This window comes from Falco peregrinus, chromosome 17 (genome assembly GCF_023634155.1).
Source record: "Falco peregrinus isolate bFalPer1 chromosome 17, bFalPer1.pri, whole genome shotgun sequence".
Taxonomy (NCBI): Eukaryota; Metazoa; Chordata; class Aves; order Falconiformes; family Falconidae; genus Falco; species Falco peregrinus.
This window is the reverse complement of record NC_073737.1, coordinates 3,022,931-3,046,213: the sequence shown is the minus strand read 5'-3', so window position 1 is coordinate 3,046,213 and position 23,283 is coordinate 3,022,931. Positions and strand designations below refer to the sequence as shown.

At 49.6% G+C, this 23,283-nt stretch overlaps 2 protein-coding genes across 2 annotated transcripts; one reads left to right on the top strand and one right to left on the bottom strand.

The window, feature by feature from the left end:
- The first annotated feature begins 3,642 nt into the window (after positions 1-3,642).
- Positions 3,643-8,843, top strand: NEFL (neurofilament light chain). Its single transcript, XM_055820407.1, has 4 exons — positions 3,643-4,736; positions 5,867-5,991; positions 6,930-7,249; positions 8,259-8,843. Exons 1-4 carry the CDS (start codon positions 3,684-3,686, stop codon positions 8,435-8,437), a joined length of 1,677 nt encoding a protein of 558 aa, XP_055676382.1. The 5' UTR covers positions 3,643-3,683; the 3' UTR covers positions 8,438-8,843.
- A 5,660-nt stretch (positions 8,844-14,503) lies between these two features.
- On the bottom strand, positions 14,504-19,123 carry NEFM (neurofilament medium chain). The gene is made up of 3 exons (XM_005234297.4): positions 18,012-19,123; positions 17,709-17,833; positions 14,504-16,461 (listed from the first exon to the last, which is right to left on the bottom strand). Exons 1-3 carry the CDS (start codon positions 19,071-19,073, stop codon positions 15,105-15,107), a joined length of 2,544 nt encoding a protein of 847 aa, XP_005234354.3. The 5' UTR covers positions 19,074-19,123; the 3' UTR covers positions 14,504-15,104.
- Positions 19,124-23,283: the final 4,160 nt, after the last annotated feature.

The following is a 23,283-nucleotide window of genomic DNA, read 5'->3' as shown; positions in this document are numbered from 1 at the left end:
CTTAGAATCTCTGAAGATCTGCACAATCCAGGCCTGGTATTAGAATAGGCCTGTAATCAGAATTGTACTGAAGTTGCTGTGCTGAAGTCAACAAGAAAGGTAGCCTTGAGCTATTCTTGAATCCTGAGACCAAGTCATTATGTTGTGCCAACAGGCCGTGGCTGTAACAAGCTACAGCTGCTGGGAAAGCAGGTGCAGGGCCAAGAAAGATAGGGAGCGGTATGGGAATATAGGGAGCAACAAACTACAAGGCTGAAGCAAAGCAACACAATTAGCTACATGGATAGAATGCTTATTTTAGTCATGATAATTAGGGGTGTGAGAACCACACATGTTTAGAGACTACTAACCAATTATATTTCTGCTTTATGAATATGCATGTGTATCGGTTCTATATAAGTAGTGTTAGAAACTAATAAAGTTGAGCAAGATGCATAACTCATATTGAGCGTCTTCTTGACTCCGGCAAACCCTTCTTCCAACATTGGGGAAACCATCCTCTGATTTTAAAAAAATGCCAACCCCACTAGACTTCAATGCCCAAGTGTTTTGCAGCACTGGGGGGGGGGGGGATTTCCTCCTGATTTTGGCTGCATTCAAGTAACTTCTTGGTGCTCAATGAGTCCCTAGCACTGGGGTTACACCTAAACTCTTCCTTGAGGAAATGCCATTCATAGACTGAGTACATATTAATTACGTAGTGTGTAGCAGAGGAAAATGTACTAACAGGAATGTATTGCCATGGAGTTGCTTGGTTTTGCTTATGCAGCAGTAGCAGCATCTGACTACACAGCTGCCATTTTATCACATCACTAACCGTTGTTTTGTACCATTCATCATGACAATGTGTATTATTTATGTCAGCCAGCCTAAGGGAGTTTTCACGGGGTGAACCTGGACTTGGGATTCTTCTGCTTAAGATTTGTGTTGGATGGAATCATGATACACTTAACTAAAACAGCAAAAGAGCAGGTTCAGCTTCAGCAAAGGGACACAACGCTAACTGCTGGGTGACTCAGCTCATCTCTAGTGCCTGCCCACCTGCTTTTTTCAATGCAGTCTTAAACAAAGATGAGACAAATGGCAGAGACCATTTCATTCTAGCTGGAAGCCAGCCTTCATTGTGTTCCTCCGTTCACAACTACTTCAACGATTTTTCTAACAATAACACATCAAGGGGTTAGATTATACTCCGCATTATTCAAAAAAGGAACAAAGGGGAGAAAAAAGGAATGGGGAAATCAGAGCTGGCACTGCCTTGTACTTGGAAATACAAGTGTCCAAAGTAGGATGCCTTCAGTAGCAGCTTGATTTTCCTTAGAGTAAAAAAGCTTCATCCTTACCTCTGAGTCACAGTGAAACTCGACACTGCAGGGCTGTCTGCAGCCACACTTTCCCATCTTCCCAGTGCAAACTGCTGGCAGAGAGGAAGGGGGATTCCACTCATTCTCCCTCCCTAAAAAAATATGAGAAAGCATATATTAACAGCCTACAGTTACAAAGCTTATTTTTCTGGGATATGAAGTGCAGTTATTTTTAGAAGCTGAGGTATATTCATTTATTAATACATGGCATACAAATGATACCATTAATAATTAAATCTTACGCTCAAACTGAATGTAGGGGAGATTAGCATAAATCCATTGGCACGAAACTAGGTACATCAGCTTGCATTAGTTGAGTATCCCAGAACAATCCGCGTTTAAAAGCTCACTGAATCTCTGACCAAGCCCATCACGCATCTTTTCACCTGCTACAATGTCTAGACTGCTCATTTCTTCCCTGGGTGCTCTGCCAGCTGCCTCTTTTGAGCAAAAGTCAGACCCAATCCCTGTTAAAGCTAAAATGTATTAGCACCTAAAACTGTACCTGTGCTGCTGTAGTTTGCATATTCAACGTCTGAATAATGGATAGCTGTTCCAACCTGCATGAATGCAATTGCTACTGAAATTTAAATCACAAATTCTGAATAGCATTTTGGGTGGAAGCCTCGCTTGCAGCACTTGTAAATTGAAAGCAATTCCATTGATCTTCACAGGGACACTTTAGATTTGCAAAATACAATCTCTCATCAGCTTTACTGTGATATGACAATGTGTGAGCCTTTACTAGCTTTGTACAGTTCACTCCATCTAGTAGGAGCTCAGATGAAGAGACTGCAGCTTTGTACCTCTGATAGGCCACTGCCCTTCACAGCTTAATTATCCCTCATATTCAAGTATCCTGAAACCCATGGAAACGAAACCACACAACAGGTAGTGTTCTGTCTGAGATCACTAGAAGCCAGTAGGAAACATGTTTATATCAACCCTGCTCTACCTTTAGTAGATGACTGGTATTAAGCAAACATACCTTTGTGCCAGAAATGCTTAAGTACCTTTGCAATTAGTGACAGGTATACAGATTAATTCACGTATATTAGTAAGTCTTTCTCCTTTCTTTAGGAAGCAACTAAGTGTTTTTGTGGTACCCATCTCTTTATAAATATCCCCCAACCCAAGTCTACATTTACTCCTCCCTGAAGAAAACTTGGAAGTGTTTGTTTTGTAAGACAGTTGCCCTTCTGACTCAGAGAGCCAATTTACCGTAGCCTTTTTGAGCATCCAACGAAGTCTGTGCTCAGTATATTCCTACCTTGCTTCTGATGAATCTCTACTGCATAAACACTGTTTTGCTTCAATCAACCAGTGGCTAATAATTGGGGTCAGAGGTAGCTGCAATGCAGCTGTCCGATTTTAATCTCTGCATTAGCCAGATTAGGCAAGGATTCAGTCCCTATGGCCCGAGCCTCTAACAGACTTGCCTCTGGAGAATCTCAAGAGCAGAGGAAGCAAAGCTAGGCAACTGGATATTAATATGTTCTGCCAGGACTACCAGCCACAGCCCATACTTGTTTCTTCATTCACATAATTACCTGCTTATTAGGAACCACTCGTAACAAGGGACACGCTGAGGACAGCGGGAACTCGCAGAGCATGCACACCTTGCAACAGCTGAAGGAAAAAAAATTCACTCTTTCCACATGCAGCCCGATGGTTTTGTGGAGCAGCGAGGACTGCATGCACCCCAGCCTCCCTGAGGCGCTGGGCCTGCCCCGACCCCAGCCACCATGGAGGTCTGCAACAGCCTCCCCAGAGCTTGAGGAGCTAGGCCTTGCTGCACCCTGGCCACCATGGGGGTCTGCGACAGCCTCCCCAGGGCTTGAGGAGAGGGGCCTGCTGACCCTGGCCACCACGGGGGTCTGCGACAGCCTCCCCAGGGCTTCTGGCGGGGCGGCCTGCGGGGCAGGGGAGGCCAAGGAAAGCGGCGCGTTCCCACAGCGCCCGCAGGCTGGAGGAGCAGCCGCCAGGCCTGAGGCGAGGTGGGCCCGCAAACGGCCTCGGGCTGACCCGAGGGGACCGGGGAGCCCCCAGGCGGGCGCCGGCAGCTCCCGGGCGCAGGCGACGTGTGTGCGGGGCCCAGCCGCACACCGCAGCCCCGCACACCGCAGCCCCCCGCCCCGCAGCCAGGCGCGGAGCCGCCCCGGGGCGGCGCGGTCGGTACCTCAGCGGCGCGGCCCGTACCTCAGCGCAGCCGCGCTCCTCCCCGGCCCCGCCCGGCGGCGGCGCGCCCGCCCTCCCCGGCCATAAATAGGGGCGGCCGGAGAGCGCCGGAGCGCAGAGCAGCCGCTGGCCCCCGCAGCCATGACCTCCTACGGGTACGACCCGTTCTTCCCCTCTTACAAGCGGCGCTACGCCGAGAGCCCGCGGCTCCACGTCTCGACGATGCGCAGCGGCAGCGGCTACAGCTCGGCGCGCTCGGCGTACTCCAGCCTGTCGGCGCCCGTCTCCTCCGTGTCGGTGCGGCGCAGCTACGCCGCCTCCAGCGCCTCGGGCTCCCTCCTGCACTCGGTGGACAGCCTCGACCTCAGCCAGGTGGCGGCCATCAGCAACGACCTCAAGTCCATCCGCAGCCAGGAGCGGGCGCAGCTGCAGGACCTCAACGACCGCTTCGCCTGCTTCATCGAGCGGGTGCATGAGCTGGAGCAGCAGAACAAGGTGCTGGAGGCCGAGCTGATGGTGCTGCGGCAGAAGCACGCCGAGCCCTCCCGCTTCCGCGCCCTCTACGAGCAGGAGATCCGCGAGCTGCGCCTGGCCGCCGAGGAGGCGACGAGCGAGAAGCAGGCGCTGCAGGGCGAGCGGGAGAGCCTGGAGGAGACGCTGCGCGGGCTGCAGGCGCGCTACGAGGAGGAGGTGCTGAGCCGGGAGGACGCGGAGGCGCGGCTGCTGGAGGTGCGCAAGGGCGCGGACGAGGCGGCGCTGGCGCGGGCGGAGCTGGAGAAGCGGGTGGACAGCCTGCTGGACGAGCTGGCCTTCCTCAAGAAGGTCCACGAGGAGGAGCTGGCGGAGCTGCAGGCGCAGATCCAGTACGCGCACCTCTCCGTGGAGATGGACGTGTCGGCCAAGCCCGACCTCTCCGCCGCGCTGCGCGACATCCGCGCCCAGTACGAGAAGCTGGCGGCGCGCAACATGCAGAACGCCGAGGAGTGGTTCCGCAGCCGCTTCACCGTGCTCAGCGAGAGCGCCGCCAAGAACACCGACGCCGTCCGCGCCGCCAAGGACGAGGTGTCCGAGAGCCGCCGCCTGCTCAAGGCCAAGACGCTGGAGATCGAGGCCACCCGCGGCATGAACGAGGCGCTGGAGAAGCAGCTGCAGGAGCTGGAAGAGAAGCAGAGCGCCGACATCTCCGCCCTGCAGGTGGGGGGCTGGGGGTTGCCGGGGGGGGGGGGGGTGGGAGCTTGCCGGCGGGGCGGGGGGGGGGCATGGCTGCGGCTGGGGGTACGGCTGGCAGCCGTCGGGGGGCGTCATGGTTGGGGATGCGGCTGGCTGCCGTCGGGGGGCGGGGGGGGTATGGCTGGCTGCTCGGCTGGCTGCTGTCGGGGGGCTGGGGGTACGGCTGGCAGCCGTCGGGGGGCGTCATGGTTGGGGATGCGGCTGGCTGCCGTCGGGGGGCGGGGGGGTATGGCTGGCTGCTCGGCTGGCTGCTGTCGGGGGGCTGGGGGTACGGCTGGCTGCTGTCGGGGGGCGGGGGCGGATCATGGCTGCGGCTGGGGGTACGGCTGGCTGCTGTCGGGGGGCGGGGGCGGATCATGGCTGCGGCTGGGGGCACGGCTGGCTGCTGTCGGGGGGCGGGGGGGGGATCATGGCTGCGGCTGGGGGCACGGCTGGCTGCTGTCGGGGGGCGGGGGCGGATCATGGCTGCGGCTGGGGGCACGACTGGCTGCTATGGGGGGAGGGCGGCGCATGGCTGCGGCTGGGGACACGACTGGCAGCCTGCTGTCGGTGGAGGGGGCACGGCTGTCTGTCGTCAGGGGGGACATGGCTGTGGCTGGGGGCATGGGTGCCTGCCTGCTGTGGGAGCGGGGGGGCATGGCTGCTGTCACAGACATTGCCAGCACACGCTGCCCCTGCACAGCACGCTGCAGCATGTCCCACGGTCCTAAGGCAGGATGCTTTGGTGCTAGAACGCATCGTATCTCACCTGTCTATACCATAAAGCCTTAGCTGCATCACTGCAGCATCACCTGAAGCTAAAACTAGAAAAAGCATGGAGAGGCTATGAAGAGAGATGCAGATTTCATGCCTACCTTAATCCTTGGACAGCTGAAGATGGGGCTCATAGCATTAAATAGGGATGGGATAATGGGGTGCAGATGTAGAGTTGGTAAACGGTGCCCCTTTGGCTAAGGGTGGGGGCTGGAGCTGTTGGTTTTCTCTGTCTGCTAGAGCAAGATGAAGTTTACAGGATTGGAGAAATTCCTTGCAAGGTATTATTGCTAGACACCAGGGAATTAAGAATTTTACGCTGTCAATGTTTCTTCTAACAGGATACAATCAACAAATTGGAGAACGAGCTGAGAACCACGAAGAGTGAAATGGCTCGGTACTTGAAGGAATATCAAGATTTGCTCAACGTGAAAATGGCCCTGGACATCGAAATTGCAGCATATAGGTATGATAGGGACAATGTCTCAGTAAGTCAGAACTCTGATCGGGTTCCCATTCTCCTGAAGAGAGAATTAATTTTATCATTCCTCCAGCTGAAATTTTCACAGGTGGATGACAGAATTGACTCAGGTCTTCTCTGTTGTCTTGCTGTTTTGGAGAAGCAGTGCTTCTGAGGTAGAATACTAGCTTAAAGCAAAATCCTCAGTGCAGCAAACTTCACGGAGTATCGTAGTATGTGTGTATGCACATACAGAACTCTGTTGGCAATATGTGATCTGGGTTCTCCATCTTTACAGGTGAAAATCCCTGTTCCACACATGCAGCAAACAGATTTTGTACCAGTGGAACTTCTTAATGCAGTTGGGCTGTGTCCTCAAAATTGGAAATTCCTCACCTGCTTTTAAGAACAGCCTCTGTTTCTAACTCACGGGAGCAATCTCCTGCAAAGCAAATACTTTACAGCTAAATAATTGCTGCTAAATAGCTGTGGAATGGTTTGTCCCAGATACTGTTAGAAATGGCAAATGCTGGAACAGTTTCTGGGAATGCCACAAGGGGGAATATTGAGAAAGTGCCTAAAAATCTTGTTTAACAGCTAAACCCAACATCGGATTGTGATATCTGCATTGTTCTCTGCAGCCCTACAGGCTACCGAAGTACACCTCTAATTTCCCCTGCTGTAGGAACATAATCCTAGACTGTTTTTCCCCCATTATTTCTTCTAACAAGGGAAATTATTAATTCACTAGTAATGCACACCTGAAACTTCTTAAGTTCCTGAAGACAGAGGTACTGCCATGTAGTTACTCATCATGGGTTAGCTTTTGCACTCCGAAGTCTGCAGTCTCTGGGGCTTGTGCTGCTCAGAGCATCATAGTGTCTTGGGTCTGTAGCTGAATGCTGCTGCAGCATAACCATTTCTGCTGCTTCTTTTTCTGCTAGGAAACTGCTGGAAGGTGAAGAGACCCGACTCAGTTTCACTAGTGTTGGAAGCATCACCAGCGGCTACACCCAGACTGCCCCGACTTTTGGCAGGTCTGCCTACAGCGGTCTCCAGTCCAGCTCCTACCTGATGACAACCCGTTCCTTCCCTACATACTATTCCAGTCATGTCCAAGAGGAGCAAATTGAAATAGAGGAAACAATTGAGGCTGCTAAAGTGGGAGAAGCCAAGGTAGCCCCTGCAGAAGAAGGTGAGGAAGAAGAGAAAGAGGAAGGTGAGGAAGAAGCGGGAGGTGAAGAGGCTGAAGAAGAGGAGGAAGGTACTTGCAGTTACTTTCGTAATCCCTCTTTCATGTTCCATCCTCATACAGGGTAAAACCCAGAAATTCTGATGAAGTCTAATGATTAGACCTCTCTCACTGTCTGCTCACATGAGCAAAGGCTTGTGGCGTTAAGCACACAACATTTGAGCAGGAAAGCCTGACTTTGAAGAGAAGGTAATTGTGCAGTGTTGGGCAGATTATAGGACTGATGATACTCCCTTGAACAGGAAAAAAACCACCCACTGATTTCCAAATTTTCAAAACCAAGAAAGATAACACTTTAACAACATGTAACAGTACATTTATATGGCAGCAAACAGTACTTGGCTATTACAGACATCCTCAAAAAGAGGGAACAAGGACATCCTGAGCTAAATACTAACTCCCAGAGAGTAGCCCATGGTTTCTTTGTCTGAAACTGTTGGGTTCAGTGGATAGCAGTATCTGTTGCCCAAGGTAGTTTTCTCATTCAGCCAAAGTACGTGCCACTTCCTTGCTGCCCCATAATTTATTCACCAAGCTTGTATTTTAAAGAAAACAGGAATGTTATCCAGAGTTGCTTTTTCCCACCTCCAGTTGCATAGCTTTGGAGGATTTAACCTAAACATACCTGAAATGCATTGAACTATTTGAGGAGTTTAGTACTGTAAAGATGAATTACAATTAAATTGGAGCTAAAGAGCCAATGGCAAGATTCCTTTTTGAATACAAGTCTTTGGATAAGGCTTAAAGCAGTGAGTCCACAGTCAGTAGTAGTCAAGGCCATGATTTTGAACAGACCTGTAAAGTGTTTCTCAAATCTGGGGCAAGTTGGTTGCATAGTTTTGTTCTCCCTTGCAAGTCCTGGATAAATGTCCCTGCTTCCATGCAAAATCAGTTGCCAGCCCTGTCGTGTTTAGCTGGCTGCCATACAGATGTGTGGAGTTGAAGGGTGCCGGTGTGCTGGTCCACGTGAAACTGGGGTTAGGAACGGTACCTGGACGTGAAATGTGTCTGTCTTTCAAAGGTGCCAAGGAAGAATCTGAAGAAGCCAAAGAGGGTGAGGAAGAGGAAGGAGAAGGGGAAGAAACAGCAGCTGAAGAAGGGGAGGAGTCTCAGGAAACTGCTGAGGAAACTGCTGAGGAGGAGAAGGAAGAGAAAGAAGCAGCAGGAAAGGAAGAGAGTGAAGTGAAGAAGAAGGCTTGATGTTTTTAGGCAGTCTAGCTTTCTCATCAGGTCAACAGAACAAATGATTGACTGAGCTAAAATTGCAGTCTCACATATTTAATTCAGTGACCACTGAGGTTTAAAGTTAATGATCTATGATGTTTCTCTCTGTGCAGAGTATCAGTATGCTTGCAGAGCACCCACTGGCTTGCTCCCTGAATGCCGCATGGTCTACACGTATGAATTCAGGGGTTATGTCTTTCTTGGGTGATTCAGAACCTTACAATTTAAAATGGGGGAGGGGGGGAAATAAGTCATGGACATGAAAGTTACCTTTGACTTGCATTTAAAATAATTGTGGAAACCTTGGGTGGGTAAAATAATGGAGGCTTCAATAAGTATGTGCAATAAAGCTAGTCAATAAAGTTACAGAAATGCTCACACAGATCCCTTGTATGTGTCGTGTGTCACCAACGCAATGAAAAGGTCGATGAAGTGGTGTATCAGGCTCATCTCAGACGTGTGTAACAGGAGCTGGGATACTGGTTTCTGTCTCTAGCAGGTATGCTTGGGGGACTGAGTGGACAGAATTTCTTGATGGGGCTGTAAAGTTGCCGTGGAAAGTCTTAATGATGAAAATCCTCTGGTGTGGGAATGTGCTGTTAGCTTTGTGATGGGTCTTGCCAGGCTGTAGTGTGCACACCAGCACAAGTTCCTTTTAGCCTTTCAAAAAAAAAAAAAAAATTTAGCAAACCAGAAGCAAAATGCAAATGCAGCTGTTAAACAGTGGAAGGAAGCTGTTCAGTGGTGTAAAGGGAGGAACGGCTGCAGGTGCAGCTGAGATGTGGAGCAATGCCTGCGTATTTCAAAATAAAGATGTTGGAGGGAAGGGCAATGGGGGAGCTCGCTCTGCTGCCTGAGCGAGCTGCCTTGCATCTTGAGCCGAGCTGCTAGGGACTGGAGAGGCTCATCTGAAAATTTGTCAGGGGTCTTTTATGGTTTGGAGTGTAGAAAGGTCTGATCCGTGATGAGGTGCAAAGTAGGAGCAGCTTAAACAGCAGCAAAGCCTGGCAATTCTGGAAGCAGTGTTGATGTCCTGTGGCCTGAGCCCATTTATTTTTAATCAGCTAAAGTCGATGCATAGAATTGAACCTTGTGCTAAGGGTCAGCACTAGAATAATGGTACAAATTAAACCCTTTAACGTAAATTAAAGCCATGGTAAAACAGGCATTACGTGGCTGTGCTAAACTTTTCACAGTCACTGGGTGGATTTTCGCACAGGATTCTGTGGTAATTTTGTATGCTGACTTCATGGTGTTGGTTGAGTTTGCTGGTCCTTGATGGCTACGTTCAGAGAGGAAAAGAAGTGGGTTTATACAAATTTTAGGGGTGTTCCAAAAGCATATCCTTTTTTTGGTGCAGAAAGAGAAAGAAAATGTTGATGGATGAGGTAAGCACCGAAAACTTTGCTTTCCTTCCATGTTCCTAGGAAAAACAGCAGAAGAAAGAAAAAGAATCTTTGGTAAAAGCATTCTGGAAACAGAGCTTGTATGTGTATGTAATAATTCCTATAACTCCTCTTCAGGGAGTTCCAGTATATTCCAGAAATGCTTAATTTCCTACTCCCCACCCCCAACTTCCTTGGGGGTTTTGATGCTTTTGAGAACCAGAAAACAAGTAAATTAATTTTCCTTTTCTTCAACAACACTTCTTTTAAGTCTTTCTTTTCACACTTCCCCTCTGCTTTTAATGGCGATTTTTCTAGCCATGTTTATGCAGACTTAGTCTTACCAAGTAGATTTTATTTTCCATCTCCAGGAAAACAGTGGGTACTTGCAGCATCACGGGCCGGAGACTCGAGCATGCTGTTTGCTCAGAGCTTTTAAAAACTCTCGATGGGACTGCAGGAGACCTGCTCCTTTTGGTATGCGGTACCCGTCCCTCAAACAGCAGATAGTGATTCTAAGAGACGGTACTTGGAAATTCGCCTACGTGCCCTACCAGACAGTGCTTTCCAGGGCACATCCATTGGGAGAGAGGTTCTGCTCCTACAAAGCAAAAAATGTTACGCACCGGATCAGAACTAGTCCCAGCCATTAGAGCCAAACCACTGTTAAATAGACAATATTCAAACCACTGCCCCATCCTGCCTTTCTCCAAGCACTCGGAGCTATTAACTTTTCAATACCTATTTTGCTTCCTCTTCTGTGTCTTTTTTTTTCCTTTCTTTTTTTTCTGTTGGTTGGTTGGTTGTTTTGTTGGTTGTTTTTTGTTTGGTTTTTTTTTTCTTTCCCTGGTGGATAAAGTCCTTCATTCAGCCCTTTGCATCCCTTTCCCTCTGGGAAGGAATACGGCTCGCAGCTCTCCCAAGTGTTGCAGCCAGGCTGCCAGGGATGCTCTCCAAGCAGCGTGCTCAGAGGTACATCGGCAAACACGTTTCTCCTTGCAGCGTAGCTCAGTCCGATCCCCACTCCTTATGTTATTTTTAATGTATTGCAGCTAGAGGAAAGATTTCACGACTCTGCAGGAAATGTGTGAGTCACAGCCGTGGCGATGAGCTGCAGCGAGCAACGAGCTGCAGTGACCATCCCACCTGGTTTGTCACCCCCAGCCTTGCCTGGCTGCCAGGGTAAACTGGTGGGAGGGAGGATGGAAGCAAGGGTTCGCACGCTGGGATGCTCTCAGGGTTGCAGGGATCCCACTGGCAACACTCGCTTTACCTTTGAAGATCCAGGAGCTCGCTTTGACGCAATGCAGCAAAAGCAAGCAGAGGGAGACACGACAGAAACTTTAACCCGAGTTGCAGCTGCCACTAAAGCCACGAGCCTGTCCCTGGGTTTTCTCCTGCTGTTTGGGCAGACAGGGTCTGGATCAGGCCGGGATATCATCACAGGGAAGACAAACACAAGGAGGTCCTGAAGGCTTTTCTTGAGATACACATACCCCTCAGCAAGAGGAAAAGTCGCACAGGTGTAGTATCCAGATTCTAGGAATTTACCTTCTAGTAACCAAATAATTGACGATTCATCATTTGCTGCCTTCCCAGATTAATTAAGGGTAGTTCAATCCTGAAGAGGAAGGAAGAAAGACCACATGTGAACAGGAAAAGCACAGACGGACTCTGATGGCTGGAGAAAATTCTAGTGCCAGACTCAGCTCCCTGGCAAATGCAACCAACTTGTGTTTTGTAACACTTCCCAGTTTTTTTCCACCTGGAATTTAGTTCTGGGATGCTGAAAATCTCTTAATCCTAGCATCTCCACGAGCTGTCACGGTGAAAAGATCCTTTTTTAGAGTCCTCCAGCTCCTGAAGTCAGGGGGGTCTTGATAACCCACCTTAAATAAGATGCATAAATCTTCACAGTAACTGCCTTTAATTATTGTTTTTCCTTTCATGGAGTCTTTCGTGTTGATTAATGAACTTCTGTGTCTGAAAGTAATTAATCCTTTCTTGAGTTATGCGAAGTCTGAAGAAGTAATTGGTGCAGAACAGGCAAATAACATAGTATTTATGCATCTCTGCCCCAGAATTATGCTGTCTTTTGAAACTAACTGATTGCAGATGTCAGTAGACAAAACCTCTTGGCAACATTAAATATTAATCGGTTCTTATAGTTTTATAAATATTTAGAAATGTGTTAACCACTTGCTTAGTTCTCCTAGGATTTGATGGAAACATTTGCAGTGGGAAATAGGCTAAACTCACAAATATATTTTGTGTGCTAGAGCGGAGATAAAAAAAAAGTGCAATCGTAAGTAATAACTAAAGGCTGCTGTACGTTTTGGGTGGAAATGAGGATATTTGGAAGTACACCATGCCAGTGGGTAGCCCAGGAGTTTGCCAGCCACACAGGCTGTGCAGTGAATTCCCCCCAAAGTTTCAGGAAAGTGGATGTACCCTGGGCAGAGGTGGTGGTAAAGCCCCCTCGTGCAAGGAAGGGCAACCCTGGCTGGGCTGCCGGTGGGCAGGCAGAGGCAAAACAGCCCAGGGGATAACCTCCAGGTCCTCCTGGCTGTATCTTACCAGCACGTAAAGCAAAACGTGAAAAAAAGCAAACCAGCTCAGGATCCCAACCGCGCCTGTACGAGCCCAGGTTGACTGTTCTTGGGTCTCCCACCAACAAGAATATTTAATTCAGAGTGTACCTGGGGACCCTTCCCCATCCCGACGCTGCAGGCACCGTACTCCCTATGTGGAGTGACATTTCAGCAGATTCTAGAACTTGTTTGGAAGCACATCAGCAGAGAGTTTTCTGTTAAATATTGATCTCTGGTTTTGGTTTTTTTTCATTTACGGGTGGTGTTCTCACAAAATTTTTGGTTAGACCTAAGAGAATAATAGCTCCGATGCTCACAAACCATCGGGCATGTCTATATTTTAACATGGCACAAACACTTACTGGCAATAGGTGAGTGTGACGGCTGCTTAACTTCTCGTTCATAGAGGAGTATAGTTATTTTTATGTCACATACACGTGTATCTTCCACAAATAAGCTCAGTACAGAGAAGCTGCCATTTAATTTGCTAACTCTGCTTTAATTAAACGTCACTCCGCCAGCAAGCTGTTGAGCACAGATTCCCATTATTGATATCAGCAGGAGGAACATTTATTACTTCGCTACACAAAGACATTCAGATTTATTTGAAAGGCTTATCTGCTGTGGGCTTTGTAAAATTTCTCCAGCAAAGAACACACAGAATGCTTCCAATGGCAAACCCCCTGATCTTCAATTATTGATAGGGCAAGGAATGGGAAGGCATATGCAAATCATAGATTTTGATCAGCCCCTCAACTAGTCCACAGATTTCAGGACAGTCCACATACCGAACCCGGGCTTAGAAATTCTTTCTATTTCTTTGCTTGCTAGTTATGGGAGGTATGGCACCAGCAACATTCTTCATTTTCCTTTTGAAACGTGATAGAAATAAACACAATATTAATCCTATAACAAGACATTAGTTCCCCAAGTGGAGCTGGGGCTCTCCTCGTTTTCCCTTGGTTTCGTTTGCCTCCATTTTCCATGTAGTGGGATTTTAAAGGGCTCTTTAATTGGCTTTCTTTTTAATAAAACCAGCCTGGAAGCAGCAGTAGACATAGGACAGTGCTTAGGAGGCCTTTTTATTGGAAATAAAAAAAAAAAATGCTTTAATCTGATTTTATCTGCCAGTCATAGCAAGCATAGTCTGAGCCCTACCCAGCCCCAGTTCAGCCTCTGGAAGGATCTTATGTCTACAGCTATTTTCTAATGGACAAATACGTAAAAAATGGGTTAGGAATATTTTGGTTACACGATACCCATATCATCTCTGGGACACTTTCCGTTTTTTGGGGGAATTTATTTACTGTTGGTTTTGGAATTTTGTGATTAAAGGCAGATTGCACCAGTTGATTGTTGAGACAGAATGGATAAGGATGTTCCCATATAATTAAGGCAGGAGGGGGGGAAAAAACCTCAGATGCTATCCCATTTTGATGAACACATGATGTCTTGGTTGAGATTACTTGACGGGTCTTTGCACACTTAAGTGACAAACTTGTGTCATAGAAGATACCACAACCAGCTGTGGCTCACAGACAGGCTATCCTCACAGGGAACAACAACAACAACCACCAAAAAAAAGAAATGAAGGAATGATCTGGAAATTGCTCCATCTTTAAGGCTCTCCTTTAATGCTGAGACTAGCATGCAGGGAGGAAAAATTGTACTTGCAGCAGCATTTAACAGTTTTGCACTGGGTACAAGCAGGATTGCTCAGCTAAGCAGTGCCAGCAGCACGTGGCTTGGAGACCTTGCCACTGCTAGCAAAAGTAATTGCAACCCCCCTCTAAGCACCCCAAGGCCAGGGAGCAGAATCCAGTAGATTCCTCTTTGCTCCAGGAAGTGTGGGATAGGGCTCTTCAGTATTAAACCAGCTCAATTATTTGTTACGTTACAGGAATTTTTTCCCCATCACATTCAATTCAAGCTTGCTTTCTAAACGAGGCCACCACAGAAAAACTTAAGCAGCTTTTTAACCCACACAACCGTGTTCCTGTTCAGGACCGAGCACCAGCCTTCAGGGAAGGGATCTGAGTTGGGAAAAGAATCACCAGAAGCCCCACGTTTTCAGTATTGACCTTTATTGAGCAAGAACTGCTGTGACTTTTACATCAAACAACAAAAGGTTGCGTACTGTGCATGTCAACTAGGTTCTCCCATGAGCAAAAGTCCACCCTAATCGCACCAGTGAGGTAAACATAATTATTTATAAGTAGCTTTTTTTTTTTTTTTTTTTTTAAGGCTAGGAGAGTTCTGGTTCTCATGAATATTCTATTACTGTTTTCTGTTTGGTTTTTGGCTCAGTTGGTTCTTTGCATAATACATCTTAAGTCATTCCTCAGATATGTCCCTCCAACAGCTCTGGAAATTCAAAAGCTTCCTTTGCACATTTCGTCTCATGCACTATTATTAGTATTATTTTTTTTTTTTTTTTTAGATCCCCAAGCTCTGTGGAGGGAGTACATCTTGAGCCTGCATGCATTCCCCCCCCCTCCCCCATATTGCACAAAAAAGTAAAATACTGTGTGTCTGGAGCCTCCATGAGAGAACCCGTTCTGCTTTGAAGCCGTCACTCACATGCATTTTGCAGCTGTCATATGGCTTAACCTTTTGCACCGACCCAAGCTCTTTAATTTTTTTTTTTTAATTTAGCTATGATTTATTTTATTCGGTCTCTTTAATCTCTTTTACTACAGCATGTGAAGTAACTTTCTCCACTTTCTTGGTGGACACTAATTTCTCCTCAAAGCTTTCTTCATGTTCCTCTACCTTCTGAGTGACTGTCACCGACTTTGTGATATATGTGGTTGTACTGTCCCCACCTTCAGTGATTTTCTCGGCTTTTTTGGTTACCACAATTTTCTCACCCTTATCATCAATCGGGCTCACATCTAGGCCATTGGTGACAACTCCCTTGTCTTCCTCCTCAACCTCCTTCCCTTTGGATTCCTCCGCTTCCTTCTTCTCCTCCACCTCACCATTCACTGCGATGTCTTCTTTCCTGGACTCCTTCTCTACCTCTGCGCTAATTTTGGTTACCTTTTTGACAGTGATGGTCTCCTCCACCACAGCCTTTTCGTCTTTGACCGGGGAGGCCGGCTTCTCTGGAGAGCGAGGCTTCTCTGGAGTCGCCGGCTTTTCTGGGGAGCGGGGCTTCTCCGGGCTCGCCGGCTTTTCGGGGGAGCGGGGCTTCTCTGGCGTTGCAGGCTTCTCTGGGGTCACTGCTTTCTCTGGGGTCACAGGCTTCTCCGGCGTCGCAGGCTTCTCCGGGGTTGCTGCCTTGTCTGGAGAGGTTACCTTTGGTGTTGCGGGCTTCTCCGGAGAGGCTGCTTTCTCCTCCTCCTTGGCTGGTTTCTCACCGCCTTTCTCCACCTTCGGTTCTTTTCCTGCTTCTGCAGCTGCTTCTTTCTGGACAGCCTTGGCCGGCTCTGTTACAGGGGACTTAGGGGGCGATTTTGGGGGGGACTTTGTGGGAGGTGTTTTGACCTTCTCTACCTTTGCTGCTACCTCCTCAGCTTTGCCCTTGGGCTCAGCTTCTTCCCCCTCTTCCTCAGCCTCCTCCCCTTCTTCCTTTTCCTCTATTTCTTCTTTTTCAGAACCTCCTTCTTCCGCTGCATCGGATTTTGCAGCTTCTTCTTCCTCTGCTTCCTCTTCCTCCTTCTCTTCTTCCTCGGGTGCAGCTGCTTGTTCTGCAGCAGCCTTCTCCGAAACAGCTTCTTCCTCCACAGCTGCTTCTTCTGCCTTTTCTTCCTCCTGTTCTTCTTGCTGGGCCTTGGCTGCCATTTCTTCCGCAATAGCTGCCAGGGCATCTTCCATTTCAGACTTTTCATCCTCTACCTTTGTCTCTTCAATGATTTCTTCTACAAACTTGTGCTGGACCTTCAGCTTTGGTGGTTCAATTTTTGTTTTCTGGATTTTAGTGGATGCTATTGTGACAGATGGTTGTCTGTGTGTGAATATGGGACCGGTAATGCTTCCAGAGAAGGCACTGAATCTTGTCTCTTCGCCCTCCAGTAGCTTCCTAAGGGAATCGGGAGGAGAACAAAAAAAACAACTGAGCATAGAAACCCAACGTAAAGGAACAGCTATTAGAATGTTTCCCCATCAGCAGGATGAAGCCAGTTTGTACATGGAATATGCTAGAGCTGATCAGCATAATCCATCGCTCATAGCCCCAGTTCAGCTTTCATTGAATCCGCTCCTTTGCGAGATTCATACGCAGCAAACAGCTTTTAGCTTGGTTTGCATGTGAGGAGCATGAAGACCTTTAGCTTATCAGTTGAAACTCATCCTTAATGTCAAAAAACTTCATTATGGCTTAAGCCAGCATAGAGTATGGCAAAATAATTAACTTCATAAGACTTATTACAACTTGGGCAAACTGAGAACCTGGCCACAACATTTGATTTGGGTCTGTGTCAAGACATTCAAAGCTAATTAGAGCGTATGTCCTAGTTCAACAGCGTGGGCATCCACCTTTCTCATATGAAAACCAGACAGACTTCTGTTCGGCAGACTTTGGCAGCAGCCAGCTATAGACCCTAGGGTACCTGTGTGTTTGCCTGAGCGACCTCAGGAATTCCAGCAGATCTGGAGACAGGGTTTTTTGGTTTTACTTTTCTATTCACTTTTCTATTCAAATACATCTTTTTCATCTAAGCCTGTGACCCAGAAAAATCAGCAGCTCTCTGATGAGAGTTCTGAAGTGATGCAAAGGAGAAGAAAAAACCTGCCAGGTGATGGCAATAGCAAGCAATGTTCCTGCTCCAGATTAGAGCAGATGCCTTTAAAGGAAAGTTCAGCAAGAAAAGCAAAAAAGTGTTTGTGACAAGTGGATTAGCGCTCCCTGCTTGAAACCATGATCAAGCAAGCACACTGTCTCTCTCAAGTGATAAAAGGGAATTCAAGTGACAAGCACCACTCGCTTGGCATATGCAAAGCAAATGGGAATTAAAAATAAACTTGTCTTTTGCTGCTGCACCTTCTGCTTTCATAAACAGGGGCAGCACGCGGCAGCAGGGGGCTGCTGCACTGAGTCACGCTGCCCTGCGCCCACTGGGCTCTTCGGGAGCCAGTCCCTAATGACCTCGGGCTCCTGATGGCAAACACTCCCTGGCTCCACGCAGATTTGGGAACAGCTGTAATAATTTAGTCAAGCTCTAGTTTTACTCATGTTCACTGCTTGTGGATCTGTGTAAAGCTTCCCAAGCCAGCAGCAGCCACAGCACTATTAATATTCCAGGCATGTCTGCAGTGATCCTACTGTACCTGTATGCAGCAATTTCAATATCCAGGGCCATCTTGACATTGAGGAGGTCCTGGTATTCCCTCAAGTGACGAGCCATTTCCCACTTTGTCCCTCTAAGCTCGTTTTCCAGCTGATGAATCGTGTCCTGCAACAGAGATGCAGAAAACCCCCTGAGACACAGGCAGGGGCTTCACCCCGACATGGAGCAGGAAAAGTTCTCCAAAGGGACTTCCCCACACTCTTCCCACCCTGCTGGGAGGTGGGATTAGGACAGCCCCCCCCCCCCAGCAGCCCCCCCCCCAGCACACCCACATCCCCGGTACCTGGTAGGTGGTGAGGTCGTTGTTGTGGCGCTCCTCGATGTCGCTCAGCTGCCGCTCCAGCGACTCCTTGGTGCCACGCACCGACTCCAGCTCGATGCTCTTGGACTGCAGCTGCCGGCGGTACTCGGCGATCTCCTCCTTGGCGGAGCGGATGGCCTCCTTGTTCTGCTCGGCCGCCTCCGTCAGCTTGGCATAGCGGCACTTGAACCACTCCTCGGCCTGGTGCATGTTGTGGTCGGACTGGCACTCCAGCTGGGCGCGGATCTCCTTCAGCGCCGTGGTGAGGTCGGTCTTCAGGTAGTCCTTCCTCTCCACCGTGGCGTGGGACGCCTGCAGCTGCGCCAGCAGCTCGGCCACCTCCTCCTCGTGGTTGCCCCGCAGGAAGGCCACCTCGTCCTGCAGCGACTGCACCTTCTTGTCCAGCTCCGCCCGCATCAGCGAGGCCTCCTCCATCTCCTTGCGCAGGGCGCGGATGGTGGCCTCCGTCTCGTCGCGCAGCCGCGCCTCATCCTCGAAGCGCTCCCGCAGGCGCTGGATGTCCTCCTCGATGTGCTCCGAGTCCAGCTGGATCTGCGCCTTCTCGTGGCTCACCTGCTCCAGCGCCCCGCGCAGCTCCCGCAGCTCCTGCTCGTAGGCATCGCTCAGCTGCGCGCGCCCGGCGTGCTTCTGCCGCAGCGCCGCCAGCTCCGCCTCGATCTCCTTGTTCTGCTGCTCCAGGTAGTGCACCTTCTCGATGTAGCCGGCGAAGCGGTCGTTCAGCCCCTGCAGCTGCTCCTTCTCGTTGGAGCGGCTCAGCTTCAGCTCCGCCGCGCCGTTCAGCAGCGAGGACTGGCTCAGCTCCAGGCTCTCGGCGGAGCTCAGCACCGTGGAGCCGTAGGCGGCCCGCGGCCCCCCCAGGTTGGGGCGCTTGTAGGAGGAGGACACGGTGCTGCCCGAGCCCCGCGACCACGACTGCGAGCGGAAGCCGCTGGACGGGGAGGCGCTGGCGCGGCTGTAGGTGGCGCGGGTCTCGGTCACCCGGCGGTACGAGGGGTTGCCCAGGGGCTCCATGGTGTAGCTCATGGCGGGGCACTCGGGGGTGGCGGGCGGCGACGCGGCGCTGCTCCGGCCGCCGCCGCCCCTTATATAGCGCCGGCGGGCAGCGGCGGGGCGGCCCCGCACACGTGTACGGGGGGCGGCCCCCCCGGCCCTGCCCCCGCCCCGCCCCCCGCCCCGCCCCCGCCCCTGCCTCGCTCCCCCCCCCACTTCCTCGCCCCCGCGCCCCCCGCCGGGGCCCGGTGCCTGAGGCGCCCCCCGAGCCCCTTCCCCCTTCCCCTTGCTCCCCCTTCCCCCTCTCGCCCCCTCTCCCTTCGCGCTGCCCCTCCTCCCCCTTGCCCCGCGCCCCCCCTTCTCTCTGCCCCCTGCTCCGCCTCTCCCTTCCCCTGCTTCCTCCCTCCTGCCCCTGCTCCCTTCTGCCCCCTTCCCCAGGCCGGCACCCTCTTTCCTTCTTCCCTTCCCTTCCCTTTCCTTCCTTTCCTTCCTTTCCTTCCTTTCCTTTCCTTCCTTTCTTTCCTCTCCTTTCTTTTCTTTTCGTTTTTTCTTCCTTTTTTTAATTCGATTTTATTTCTTTTATTTTCTTTCTCTTCTCCCTTTTATTTTTTTCCCTTCCTCTATCTTATTCCGCTCCCCTTCCTGCCCCTCCCCTCCCCGCTGCCCCCGCCCGCAGCGGCCATGGCGGAGCGGACGCGGCGCCCGCAGGGTAGGGCCGGGCCGGGCCGGGCCGGGGCCGGGCGGCTGCAGCACCACGGGCAGCTCCCGCGGGCGGGGGTGGGGGGGGTGTGGGCAGCGGCGGCGAGCGGGGGGCGAGCGGGGGGGCGAGCAGGGGGGTCCCAAGCCGCCCCCCCCCCCAGCCCCTTCCCCAGGCGGGGGCTGACATCTGAAGGTCAGGGGCGGCGGGGGGGGGGGGGGGGGGGGCTGGGGGCGCGGCGAGGGGATGGGAGCGCCCTGCCAGGGCTTCGCCTCCCTCTGGAGGGGGGACACACACAGGTGGGGGGGGGGGGGTGTCTGCATCAGGATGCGGCCGTTGCGGTGCTGGAGCTGCCGGGCAGTGAAGAAGAGTTTGAGACCCCCCTCCCCGGCATCCAAAATCCTTGATTTTGAGTCTTCTTTCCCCCTCTCTTCTCCTCCCACCCTCGCATGTTAATGTAACGCTTGCTGCATTGCTTAGAAATAAATCCTCCTCCTTTGAAACCTCGTTAAAAAAATGATGTTTACATGGTACCGTATACTTTGCCTGGGTCGCGTTCCAGCGACTAGGTGCCATCCAGACTTTGAACGGCTCCTGGATGGATTACGGTTACATAGGCGCTTGATTAGCAAGCTGCAAAGAAAAAAAACCCCAAAAAACCAACCCAAAGCACAACCCCCCAAACTGCTGGAAAAAGCCCTGCTACAGCTCCCATCGCAAAGCAGAGGGATGCTGAGGGGGGAGATTTTAACTCCCCGTTTAGAAAGGTGCTGGAAAGGGTCAGCCTGTGTGCAGCAGACTGTGAATTTTTAAGCAGATGATCCTGTTAACAAGCAAAATCCTGCTCAAAAATTGCCTTCTTGCCTTGAACCTGGGGCAGACAGCTGCTGGGTTTGATGCCGCTGTGGAGAGTTGGGGAAGTCTGAGGGACAGGGTTAAACTTTGCAAACCACATGGAGCAGCATGGTACCTCTGCTGGCTCATTAATATGATGCTGTCATAGGACTGCAGCACTGCAGTCAGCGGAGAAGTCGGAATGATCCGAGATATCTGCTGAACTGGATGTGCAAACACGGGCACTTGCATCCACCGCTTAACCCCTCTGGAGTTCTATATGACAAACGTGGAGAAAAGGGTTTGTTGTAATTGAAGCAATCACAGATTCTAAATCTGTTCCATTAATTTTGCCAAGAGTTTTGTCCGTTGGCAAAAAAGCATCCCTTTGGATTTAATGGGAAGTCCAAACAAAACTACTGTCTATTATGGCATTGCATTTTGTTTCCTTTCAGGGGGAAAGATATGCTGCGGTCTGGTTTATTGCTGCTTTTTTTTTTTTCCCTGTTAAGTAAAGACTGGGAGGGGGGAAGAGATCGTGGTTTTATACATATGGGAAACTTATTGTAAAAGAAGACATATGGTTAACAGAGCTGCTTGGGAGTCTTTATTATCCTCTCAGTCTTCTGAAAACAAGTGAACGGTGTTGAACAGCAAGTAAGGAGGGGCATGTTGAACTTTGTGATACAACTCCCTTTCATTAAATACCTTGATGGTTTTAAATCCATTTACCCAGTGTGCAAAATAAATCGTTGCTTTAGAATCAAACTGTGATTAGCGTTTGACTATTTAATGTGGAAATTCAAGCCATGCAAACTTTTACAGAATACAGTAATTGTCATAATGCACATTGATTACCTTAAAAATCAGGATGTTTAGATAAGAAAAAGTTTGCATTCACAGGGGCATTCACAAGCAGGAATCCTTCTGAAATAAAATGCATTGTTTTAATTTAATGCACATTTTTGCAACGGTCAGTTCTGCTCTGTAATGAGATGCAGATGGACGGTACTCCTGCTACGTTACCCTGAAGGTGATCTGAAGGTTAGAATGAGTCAGGGAAATCAGTTGCCTTGTTTCTGATGAGCAACTGATCCCTTTTTTCCCTTCTATCCATACCCACTTCGGAGACTTGGAAATGCAGACTAATATTTTTGCTTATAGAGAACTTTTTGCCTGAAAGTTTAACAAACAAGCATTGCTACTCCGGAGCAAACAGCAACCTGATGTCTCAGGCTTTGAAGCAGAAGAAGGGAAGGAACAGGCACTCCCAGAGATTTGAAAAGCAGCAGCATGGATTTTAATCTTGATTATACATTATTGACAAACCTGCATTACAGAAATACTATAGGAGGATGAGACTGAGTTCTGCAGCTTCCTTAAAAAAAAAAATAATAAAAAGGAAAGAAAATACAGAAGGTGGAGTTGCACAACAGTCTGACTGCTTCCAGATAAAGGAGTTCAAAAAAATATGCAATGATATTTAATTAACATGAATATCTTTAAAAAAATAATAGCATTGGATGTATAGGAGAAAAAGGGGTTGGGGGCTGGGCAGGTTTATGCTATAGAGAGACAGCAGAATGAAGGCGACTGGGCAGATTATACAATGCAGTTGGTTGGAACTATTAAAATATTATTTACCAGCTTAAAGGGGGTTTCTCTTGGTAAGCAGCTGCCTGTTTGTCATATAAGCCTGATCTAAGCTTAAGCAATTTAAGCCTGAATAGGTCCTAGTGCTATCCATGCAGAGGGCAAACAGTAACATCAGAAGGAATTTTGTCAGAGTATAAAAAAAAAAAAAAAAAAGAGTAAGGAAAGCAGGATTTGGTCCACTTTCTCAGTTCTACACCACCAAGAGATGTAAATTGGCGTGACTCTCCAAGCTGAGGAAGTTATATCAATATATGTCAGTTGAAGACCTTGACGTCCTAGAACCTTATTTCATCACCATCAACTTATAATAAATAATGGCCCAGATAATCAGCTGGTGTAAATTGGTCTCATTCCAGCAGAGTCAAGAGAGCAAGGACGGGCGCTGCAGTCCGGCTGAGCATACGTCCTAATAATATTTATGTAGCGACAGCTACGGAAGGAAACACTGAGGTTTATGCACGGAGGGCCTAATCCTGTACGGTGCTGGATGCTTCTTGAAAAAGGCTTTAGGACCTCAGTTCCTAAGCGAGCCAAGCAGCCACCGCAGGATTGGGCCATCACATGAACGAGCAGGGCTGGTGCCCAGCGTCGTGGGAAGCTGAACCTTAGAAAGGATTTACTTGGTTTGTTTGTGCAATTTTTCAGAGCTGGAGATTTGAAATATCATATTTGGGGGTGGGGGGGGTGGGTTTAATCATAGCTTGGCATGATCATTCACAAATCACCCTCAGCATCATTTGGGGACAGCGGGTACCATGAGGGAGAGGATGCAGCGGAGGGGAGGGGATGGAGCCCTGGGCATTTCACCACCGTCTGTCCCAGACTTGCTGGGAGCGGTGGCGTGGCTGGGGGGTCTAATGCAGCTCCACCAGGCTGATTGCCAGCGTGCCACAGCATAAAGTGCAAGTTCCTACTGGAAAATGCTCGTGCTTTTCATTTTCTTTCTGTTCTAAACTGGACTTCCTCAAGACAGAACGGTAACACAAGAACATTTTCCCAGCATGTCCCACTTTTCATCACTCCCAGCCAGCCAGTGGATGTATTTCAGGACCTTAA